Source organism: Oculina patagonica, chromosome 3, assembly GCF_052425735.1.
Source record: "Oculina patagonica isolate OP01 chromosome 3, crgOcupat, whole genome shotgun sequence".
In the NCBI taxonomy this organism is placed as follows: domain Eukaryota; kingdom Metazoa; phylum Cnidaria; class Anthozoa; order Scleractinia; family Oculinidae; genus Oculina; species Oculina patagonica.
Window position 1 is genome coordinate 29,848,072 of NC_135760.1, and position 11,356 is coordinate 29,859,427.

An 11,356-nucleotide genomic window follows, 5' to 3' on the forward strand; every position below is an offset into this window, starting at 1 on the left:
GCACTACGGTTAGCCTAACTAGGACTCCGGTTAGTCTGTTTACGGTTAGCTGGTAAAGGTTTTGCTTGTTTCGGTGATTTTGTCTTGTTGTCTTTGTCACTCGTTTCAGCTGTTTCAGTTGTTTCGGCGGTTTCGTTTTGGTGGTTTAGCTTGTTTTGGTCATTTCGTTTAAGTGGTTTCATTTTGTTGTTTTGTGTTGTAGTACCTGCCTTCAATTCATACCCTGTCTCCATTCTACACTTTGATTTTCTTTCGAGAATTGGGGGTGGTCCACAGGGGTGGTCCATGGACCAGGTCCACAAGGTGGTCCATGGACCGGGTCCACGGGGGTGGTCCATGGACCCGGGTCCATGTTTTGTATACGTCCGGGATACAGGATACTCGGACCCCAGATCAATAGAACCTAAGTATTGGGGACACAATAGTTCCCCATACATAACATACCTCTGGGCTAGGTGCTGACAAAAAGAAACGTGGTCTCGACTATTTAGATCCAGACTCCTCTCGGTATCGCTGTGACGGAAGTTTTAAATATGGCGTCCGATTCTGTTGAGAACAGCAAACTATTTTAGGTGAGTTTACTTCAAACGATTGAAACAGTAGTAAAACGCAGTGTTACATGTGACAAAAGACACAGTAGTTCAAGATAAAATTCCAACTTGTTCAAGATATTCTTCTTATGGGGATTGTAAATAGTGTCAAATTAAGCCTGAATATTTTCGAATTCTATTTTTGTTTTAAGCTTATATTGACAAAAGGACCGATATGCTTTGGTAACAACAGTCGAGTCGACTTCTAATTTAATTGCAAGCTTATATATTCCTTTGAAGAATTCTTGAACTGCAACAACGATTTGATTCGTGTTCGTTTATTTAAGCTTAATTTTGAGAAATCAAATCTCTGTGATTCCTTACAAGGTGACGCTATAGTATATATTTAAACTGTCTAATTCAAAAGATCGGCCAAGAAAGAATTTCTATCTCTTGATAGTATAATAAGGCATTGTCACACAAAGCAATGTTTCCTGAATCTCACATTATTGTGTGTGTGTGGCATTCAATGCCTTTTAAACTGGTTAAACGGCTGAGTCAAATCCGAGCTCAAGTCAAGTCCAAGCTCAAGTTTACACCCGCTATCGAATGTCAGACAACTCGCCCCCCGGACAACTAGCCCCAGACAACTAGCCCCCAATCTGGACGACTAGCCCCCACTTTCTGGACGACTAGCCCCCAGTTCTACTTAAGATAAAATTTACTTATGCTTACCGTATTCCGATTTGCTTTTGATCTCCAAACATTCTACGATAGCAGAGCACGAGCATGAAATATGTAGCGATTATAAAGTTGCTTCGTGTTGGCGACAAATTTATTATGTTCAGTGGGAACTTTACGTTTAGTTTTGCCTAAACCTATGAAGAGATAAGAATTTTAACTGCTATTTGTCCTAACTGCTAAGTAAATTCGAATTGCGGTGACAAAATACTGCCCAATTTACTTCCTACATAAACTTCGCATCGACATTCGCATCAATCTTACGCCATTTTGCGGTCAAATTTAAAAATGTAAAGGCACGCGCGTTTTTTTTAGCTTGCGAAGGTGAGAGTTTTTAGTTCCATTGTCTTCTGTGTTTCATTTTGAATAAAGCTTTCTTGGCTTGCGAAGGTGAGATTTTTTCAGTCTTTTGTTTTCTATGTTCCATTGCAAAAGCATGCGTGCTTCGATTGAACCTTTTTAGAGTTTTGAGTGATTTGAATAACTTTAGAATCTGGAATGAAAACAATGTTTGATTAAGCTTTCAAACGAGCTAAGACTTTTTAACCCGAGGATATAACTCAGAGGGAAAACTTCAGCTTTCAGGCTGAAGATTCTTTTAAACACAGAATAAGGTAGGGGGCTAGTCGTCCAGAAAGTGGGGGCTAGTCGTCCAGATTGGGGGCTAGTTGTCTGGGGCTAGTTGTCCGGGGGGCGAGTTGTCCGGATACCCCGCTATCAGTGTTACGTGCATAGCGGCTTTCTATCGACATTGATCTTTCTACGTTCTAAACAAACAACATGGATCGCAATCTGCCAATCACAACCCACTAGCATGAATTGACCTTCTGATCTTGTGTGCTCATTTGGGTGAAACCAACGATGGTATGTATTGGTTAAGATTGGCTCATTTCAAACAGCACATCGATAATGTCAAAAGATGATGTCAAAAGATGGATGTAGAAAGAAACCTATGCACATAACACTGAAAGCAGGTGTAAGGACTGAGTCACATTATATACAACATATTGTGTTACCCAAGGAATTATTTTAGGTTATAACCATGATCAATCCAGTGTCATTTAGGCAAATCAGAGTGCTATTCAAGTTAACAAGAGTGCCATTTTAGGCTAACTGGAGTAGTGCTATTTAGTTCAGAGCAATTCATCCATCAAGTTTGAAATCACAAGGTATTGGGACATGCCACTGACCAATCAGCAATGACTCAGGTGTTTGACGTGGGATTGGCCTTAACTCAAACTCGGTTTTGATCCAGAAAATTAATTTACTCACATTTCATGACCTCTCTCATAAAATTTTTGCTTTCACAAGGTCACAGTATAAATTTGTATTGGTTAACTGTAAAGAAAACCTAAAAAAATTCTGGTGGGAGAGAGGTAACTTGCAGTGAAGTAGCATTTTATCCAGGGTTAGCAATAATGCAAGTTGGGTTGTGCTACAGAAACTGGGATAAGCTCTGGCGGTATGAGCCACTTTGTTCCAAGTGCACAAGTGCAAACTGTACCTTAAATACTTTGTATATTGTGATTGTCTGGGTGAGAGTAGTTCTGAAACAAACCTTTGGTTTTGACTGAAGTTTTGACAACCTAAGCAAACGTCAACTTGAGAGTTCAAGTGAAACCTTTTTGTCAGTCAAGGATGTTATAAGTCTGGTCTGTTGAAACTGTTTCCAAGGTCAGTTGAGCCATGATGTTTGGCTGCAAGCTAGACTTGTGTAAAGTTTGTCAACAGTAATTTGTCAGTTTTGATTCATCTATTGTTAGTCAGGTTAAGTTATTCTGTTTGAGGTAAGTTCACTGGTTTTGTTTATGCTGTGAATAAGCCATTTGTAAGGTGCCAGAGGCATTTGTTTGGAGATGATCAATAAATAACTTCTATCTATTGTTTGAGGTTGTTGTTACATCAGTCACCAACAACAGTTCTTTCCAAAATTACTCTCACCCTGACGATCACACTATATGGACTACTGATACTCCTGGATTCAAATCATTTACCATAATTTCTCATTTAAATGCTGGGTGCCAGATAAATGCCAGCTCTCTAAGGTGGAGTTGAAAATAAGTTTACTGCTGCTGCTACTGCTACTGCTTCTACATATAAACAAATAAATTAAGATGGTTTCCGCCAAACATTCGAGAAATACAGGCGAAAATAAAGTTACTACAGAGATCTCAAAGCGTGGTAACAGTTTAAGTACAGCTAACAAAAACCTATCAAAGCTTTACATTTTTGTAGCTCTCAAGCTGACCCCACCAGAGAAGAACAGATTTGAAATTATCAACATTTCAGTTACAGACGTTTAGTTTTGTCAAGAAATTCTCGAGAAAACTTAAGTCAAACCTTGTAAAAATGTTTAAAACACATGCCATTTTGTTTTAAATTGGCATGCAACGTCTGTCAGAATGCTTTAGAGTTTAATCATGAGGCCACTAAGACAAATGAATTTCAGTGAGATGTTTCAAATAGTATATAAAATGTTACTTAATTTTAGTTGGTACTTAATTTTTGCACTTATTGCTTGAACTTCCAGTGGAGTCTGTCTTAAAATAATTAGATAATTAGTTTAGAGATTAATGCAAGAGGGTGTAAAATGTAAAGGTGACGTCTTGCCACAGTCCAACTGACATGAGAGACTTACTTAGTGCCCATCGTGCCCGTGTGGCACATAGGGCAGCTACTGACTAGAGAGACTAGGAGTATTTCCACTCCTCCCCCTCCCCCCTCACCACAAATGAGATTCTAGCCAATTGCAGGTTCTCCGTCCCTTTTTTTATCAGCAGTCCCATTCATACAGCTGTTTTGAAAATGGGGCTGAGATGATAAAGTGTCTTTCCCAAGAACACAACATAAGAACACTGGCCATGATCAGTCTCAGAGCTTTTGATTTAGAGGGCGGCAACACAGTAATCATTAGAAATCTGTGCCTCCTGGATATGAAATGTTCATATCCTGTAATGTAAGAGTGGGCTTCCTTATTCTTTGGGAATTACATAGGGAGTGAGGGAAAAAGAACAGGCCTGTTTTGTTCAAAAAGTTAAGTTCAGAGTTCCTATAATATTGATTTATTTTCATAGAAGAGCTATGCATTTATCAACAAAATTAAGAGTCTTATTCCAACCTCTTGGTTTGGATAACGTCTTGCTAATTCTACAATCTCTGTTTTGGATCACAAACTGATATCTGAAAAGTCTCCACAAATTACTTTAAATTTCTGTGTGTTTTTTTTGTTACCACGTGCATTCGTTTAAGTTCGTTTGAAAATATGATAGTTGTAACCATTCGTGGAAAGCTTTTATAAAAGGACAGGAAAAAGTTGTCATCTGCTAAAGTAGATAAAGTAGGCAGTATGCTGCTGAACCATTCAAAGTTTTAATAACTTTTTGAGCCATTGGCAAACTTTTTCTAACTTTTTATAAAAGTTCAAGTTATTTGTTCTTGTAGATTTTCATCTCGCATCTGATTGGTAGTGACACAATTTTAAATTCCAGAAATTTTTATTTCAAGTCCATGCTCAAAATAGTAGTTCTCCTTACTAATCGTATACACTTCTTTTTATAGTAGTTCTAAGAATCTGGTGATGCATTCAAACAATATCATGCTATCTGTTGATTACATTAAGGCATATTGGTACCTCAATAAATACAAAGAACCAAGTAGCTTTCAAAGTACACCAAAAAACAAAAATAATGGAATTTATTTTATGTCCATTGTGTATGTGCAATTTCCAGGGGTGTCTCCACGGGACTCTACAATGTTTTAATTAGTTGCTCCGACGTATCCTTCCCAAATTTTTCTCTCAACCTTAAAATGCGACGTTTCAATGTTTCTTAACATCATTTTCAAGTTTGAAAACAAAACTTTTCGTTGACAGAATAAGTATATGCTTAAAAAAGTGTGAATAGTTGAATATATAGTTGTGTCGGTACAAATCGTTATTTTTAAATGTGAAAATATTGAAGGACCGCAGCCAGGATACAACATATTATAAAATTTGAAACGATCTCTGACTTAAAAACTTTAAAAATACAAGCTTTCGGCTGTTTGAACTACAGCCTTCGACGGGTAAAATGTAAAAAGGTAAAATATGCAGTGTGTGAAGTTGCGAAATAAAAATGCTAATAACTAAGAATATTTGTTAAAAAGAATGCGAAATAAAAATGCTAATAACTAAGAATATTTGTTAAAAAGAATGTTGTACTGTCCAGGTAGAGGACAGGAATTGTTATCCGCATTGGGAGTTAGCTTCGAATGCCACGCTTCCAACGTTTTTCTTGTTCTAAAGCCGCCTTTGTCAATGACAGATGCATTATCAAAGTCAATCGCGTGATTGTTGGACCAGACGTGATTGGCAATTCTTGAACCTTTTGCTGCGATTTTTACATTTCTCAGGTGTTCTTTTTTCCTGGTGTTGAAGGCTCTGCCCGTTTCACCAATGTAACACCATGAACACTCAGAACAAGGAATTTTATACACAATGGACTTCACTCAACCGATGGCACACCACCAGCGATTCGCGGTTCCGTTAAACACCACAAAGAAGGGAACCCTCTGAGACCCATCGTCACTTGCATCGGCTCAGCTCTCTATAACACGTCCAAGTTTCTAACAGATATTCTATCTCCGCTTCAAAATCGTAATGGATATTCTGTTGCCAATTCCTTACAGTTTTCCAAAGAAGTATCTGACATCAAGATTGATGAGAATGAAGTCCTGGTTTCTTTTGATGTCGTGTCTCTGTTCACCGCGATCCCTGTCGATAAAGCATGTATTTATATCAAGAACAAACTTGAACAAGACGCTTCTCTTTCATCGAGAACAAATTTGGACATCAATGACATAATATCACTCCTCCAATTTACCTTGTCCAACAATTATTTTATGTTCAACGACAAAATCTATAAACAAGTACACGGGTGCGCAATGGGCAGTCCAGTTAGCCCTGTCGTGGCCAATCTCTGCATGGAAGAGATCGAGGAAAGTGCGATTAACAGTTCATCCGTTCCTCCTAAAATCTGGAAACGGTATGTCGACGACAGCTTCTGTATCATCAAAAAAGACCATGTGTCAGCTTTCCATGACACATAAAATTCAATCGACGCTAACATTTCTTTCACCATCGAAACTGAATGTGATGGAAAGATCTCTTTTCTCGACACCTTAGTCACCCGAAGAAATTGTGCCATCGCTGTCGATGTTTATAGAAAGCTCACGCACACGGACAGATATCTTGATTATAATTCTCACCATGATAATAAACACAAGGCCAGCACGGCGGCAACTCTTTTACACAGAGCCCTAAATTTACCCAACTCTTCCGAAGGAAAACAACGAGAACTTAACCGAGTTCATTCAGCACTTGAATCTAATGGTTACCCATCGAAGTTCATTAAAAACATCCAGTCTAACAAAACCCGACCCTCGACAGTGCTGTCCCCGGAGGAACTTGTTGGAACATTTTTCAAAATGGTCGAGGCGCCCGAATCACACAAGTCATTCGCCTCTCTACCATACATTAAAGGCGTAACAGAACCTCTGACCCGTGTCCTCAAAAAGCACGATATCACAGTAGTAAACAAACCACTGACCACCCTCCAACAACAGTTCCCGGCTCCAAAATTTCGACCTTCTTTGGAATCGCAGACAAACGTTGTCTATAAAATTCCTTGTTCTGAGTGTTCATGGTGTTACATTGGTGAAACGGGCAGAGCCTTCAACACCAGGAAAAAAGAACACCTGAGAAATGTAAAAACCGCGGCAAAAGGTTCAAGAATTGCCAATCACGTCTGGTCCAACAATCACGCGATTGACTTTGATAATGCATCTGTCATTGACAAAGGCGGCTTTAGAACAAGAAAAACGTTGGAAGCGTGGCATTCGAAGCTAACTCCCAATGCGGATAACAATTCCTGTCCTCTACCTGGACAGTACAACATTCTTTTTAACAAATATTCTTAGTTATTAGCATTTTTATTTCGCATTCTTTTTAACAAATATTCTTAGTTATTAGCATTTTTATTTCGCAACTTTACACACTGCATATTTTACCTTTTTACATTTCACCCGTCGAAGGCTGTAGTTCAAACAGCCGAAAGCTTGTATTTTTAAAGTTTTTAAGTCAGAGATCGTTTCAAATTTTATAATATGTTATTTTTAAACTTGAAAATGGGGGACCTTGAGATCGAAGTACGAGTACGAGACTGAGTACGAGTGAGGCCTTACAAGTATGGTGCTTATGCTTTCGATTATCACATTTCACACCCATCTCGTAAAGATAGCCTCCTAATCAACTGGCTAGCAACAGGGAAGAGTGACGGCTCTGAGAACGCCGGAAACGGGATTGAAATTCGAAAGTTCTTCTCGTACTCAATCTCACACTTGTACTGCTATTAGGTCCGGCCATAATGCTGTCAGTATAACAGAAATGTCGTTTATTAAAGCTAATAGTGTTTTGAACTCAGACTGGCAAGCAAAATTTAAAGAGGCTTTTTATGCTTTTTTTTGCCCTATTTCAGTATTTCAAGGTCGTTTCAGATATATGGGTGGCCTAAAATGTAGTGTGTTGAGTTGTGAGGTCCAGTTTTTGTATAAGCCCTTACTGGGGTCTTTGGTAAGACACTTTACTATTACTGTGCGTGTCTCTCCATTCAGGATAGATGCTGGAGGGAGAAACATGCGATTTACTAGCGTCCCATCCAGGGGAAATCAGAAAGAAATTCAAGCCATCTGCCCCCGTGGTTGCTCAAAACAGCCGGGATATTGCTATCCATTTGATAAATCACTATCGCAGTGGACAGCCCTGTTTGTTGTTATAATAATTAAGGGGTAGTGATTTATCCGGGGTCCTGGTGCTATTTTAATAAACAAGAGTTAAATGCTAGCTTCTTGAGATACTAGGCTATATTAAAAGTCTTCAATTAATTAAAAGAGCAAATAAAGAACTAATGGTATTGTTATTGACCTTTTAGGACGCTTGAGAATGTCTGCAAATAACGCCAAACCCGAACACACCGTCTTTTGTCCTGAGAGCTGTTCAGCGCGGCACAACGAAATGATCCTAGCACTGACCGCCAGTAGTGATGACAACAGAAAACCAGCGGATTTAGCTGCTCTTAAAAATGCGCTTTACTCTCATCTACAGAATGGTTGGAATGCGCAGTCTAGTGTCCCGGATGCCCTTCCAGAATTCCGCTTTCCTCTAGTACAGTGGGCGTGCGTGTTGGGCAAAAGTCAAGCGTTGAGCTGGCTTCTTACGAAAATGAAATTTAAAGCATTTGTTACGGCTGAACGGACCGGCGAAACAGGTTTGCATCGAGCTCTGAGACTACTCCATCAAGTTAGAAGTCGTGATGCAACGCCGCGGTCTGTGCATTTCATTTCCAGCAATTTAAGCTTGATTGTTCATACTCTGACCGAACAAGACCCTCATGGACTGTTTGTAAAAGACAAAGTACAAGGAAACTCGGTTTTTCATATGTGCGCGCTCTGCATTAGCCAGCAAGAATCTGTTAGCAGTGAATTAGATTACTACGAAAACTGTATGAAAATTTTACTCCAACGTGTTACTACTCTTCAGACCATGGAGAGGCTAACGACACGGGCATTACATATCGCCCTTAATTCGCAAAATGACCGGGGCGAGACTATCCTTCATATACTTGCGCGGAACAATATCTCCATCAAGACAGTAAAGTATCTGCTGTCAGATTACAGAGAGATTGTAGACAAGTTGAAAATAAACCACGAAAGAAAAACTCCGCTCGATGTTGCTCGAGACCGTGAAGCGGACCTTGTAGAGGAGGTGCTCGGCTCTGAAGGCCCTGGATTACAACATCTAGCTCGGGACCATCCGGATTTGTACCAGCTTTATACCCAGGATCAAGACGGAGCTGACCAAGAACAGTTGCTGTGTAATGATGAAGCTATTCCTGGCACCAGTAATACCGTTGACAACGCAACTCAAAGTAAAGTTAATAAGGAAAACACTGGCGTAGGGTATTCACTTCGTTTAGGCAGCTATCTCCAGAGAGAAGGGTTTTATTGCACTTCTTCGCCGCAGAGATCTAACTCACAGGACGATTCTTCGCAGGACGAGGCAGCTCACTCGCCTTCAGTTCTTGATACTCTGTCAGTCTCTTTTCCTGCGAGCTGCACAACAAACACTGAAAGCATCATTATCAACGACAGTCAGTCTACTAACAACTCTGATTCGGAAAACGCGACTGAGCAAAATGGAGATGGACAGGAAAGTTGTGTTTCTGTTGTTGTCGAGAACAGTGTTTCAATAAACCTGCAGGACAAAGAAACAGATGACGATGAAGAACTGCTAAGCAATTGCGCTGTTGCTCCGTGTGTTGTCAACTACGCTGAGAACGGTGTTGTAGTGGATTTACCTTCCAATTCAATTTCATGCTCCGAAAGTGTTCAGTTCCCTGTAGGAGGAACTGGGGACGTACCTGAAGTTGCACGTGAGGATATCGAGGAGAGCACGTGCAATGCGTGCGAAGACCATCAACCATCAGCACGTGAGAATGCCGTGTCCAGTCCCCTTGCAAAGGTCATTCGACAGGAAAGTGACATGGCGAGTATGCTGGTAGCGAGACTTCAAGATAAAAAGGAACAAAACCGTGTTGAGTTACGCAGGGCGCAGCGAGAATTGATAGAGAAACAAAGTAGGGAGATTGACGCTACCAATAACCTACAGCAGCTAAAAGCAGAATTGGAAAATCTTTGCACTCAAAAAGAGAACTTGGAGCATAGAAGACAAGAATTGTTAGAAGAGCTCAAAAATACTGAGGGAAACATAAGTCAACTTCAAGAACAATCTCTTTTACTGCAGTCCAAGGTGAACGAACAAGCTCGCGTTGTTGCGAGTATTAAAGTAGACCGCGAAAAGGCCAGCGAAGAGTGTGCTTCTCTGAAGCGAAAGTTTACGGAATACAGCGAAGCGTTAAGTGACATTTGTTCTCCTTGTGATGAGCCAAAAACTAAAAAGGAACGCTCCGCCGAGAATGACTCGTGACTAAGAATATGTCCTTAAAAATACAGTAAATATTGTAAGCGTTTATTTGTTTCCATTTCAGTTACTTAGCTTTCTAAGCCCCTGATGAAAGTTTGTTTGCTGAACCGAAATGTTGTAAGCTGTGTACAGCCGTCCCGCTCTGCTCAGAAAATCCCTCCGTGATTTTTTTTTTGAGCGGAGCGGGACTGCTGTACACAGGCTAAAATGTTGGACCTTATTAGTATACCGTAAAATTTCGGTTATAAGTCCTGGGCTTATACAACTTCATAAGGGTTTTTTGGTGGGCTAATAAGTGGAGGGGCTTATATCCGGTAGGGCTTATAAGCGGAATAAAAAATCTGTCCCGAAACGAGCCACGGGAAAGTTGATCGAAATACGTTTTTAAGTTAAAAACGCATTATAAAGCAACATTTAGCCCTGTTCAGTACAGTCATCCGGCAGAGGGGGGTTATATGGGGGGGGGGGGGGGGGCTTATAATCGGATGTATTTTTTTGTTTCCAGGTAGTTGGGCCTATAACCGGGGGGCTTATAAGCGGGGGAGGGGGGTCTTGTATCCGGAACTTTACGGTATTAGTGGTCCTTGCTTGGTAGAAAAACACAAAAGAGTTAACAATAAACTGAGAGGATAAAACATTAAATGCCACTTTCTGTCCCCGTCAAAATCAAGTAACTTCATCGGAAAGTAGATTTCTTCGAGTACACAGTTCTTTGGGCTTGACACGTTATCTTTCTTCGTGGGAAAGGAAAGATTACGTGAAGAGCCTACAGAGCGTCTGCGTGGAAGTCTAGCGTTCTTTTTAAATACGTTACATCTTGCGAAGTTTGTGAGAATATAATAACTTAATGCGAGTATCAAATTTTTTATCGGGGGCAGAGGACATTAAGGTCATTTTTCGAAAATAATCCTGGGCAAATTCCCGTTCTGACCGTTCTGATTGTCTCCTTCGCAACTGTTATTTCGGTCGTCACGCAGTGCTTCTCCTCACTTAGACTACTGTTCAGAGTGTGAATATTTTTTTAAGCTTTATCTAAAGAATTGTTTTCTTTTCTTTTTTGGATGCGAGG

General features: G+C 40.1%; 1 protein-coding gene and 1 pseudogene across 1 annotated transcript; both read left to right on the forward strand.

The window, feature by feature from the left end:
- Positions 1-512: 512 nt before the first annotated feature.
- LOC144647470 (uncharacterized) lies at positions 513-10,732 on the forward strand. The gene is made up of 2 exons (XM_078507275.1): positions 513-572; positions 8,237-10,732. The coding sequence occupies exon 2, from the start codon at positions 8,248-8,250 to the stop codon at positions 10,288-10,290; it is 2,043 nt and encodes a 680-aa protein (XP_078363401.1). The 5' UTR covers positions 513-572; positions 8,237-8,247; the 3' UTR covers positions 10,291-10,732.
- LOC144647613 (uncharacterized) lies at positions 4,088-7,287 on the forward strand (annotated as a pseudogene).
- Positions 10,733-11,356: the final 624 nt, after the last annotated feature.

Excerpts from the sequence above, each read along its gene's own strand:
- LOC144647470 (XM_078507275.1), top strand. The coding sequence starts at position 8,248 with ATGTCTGCAAATAACGCCAAACCCGAACACACCGTCTTTTGTCCTGAG.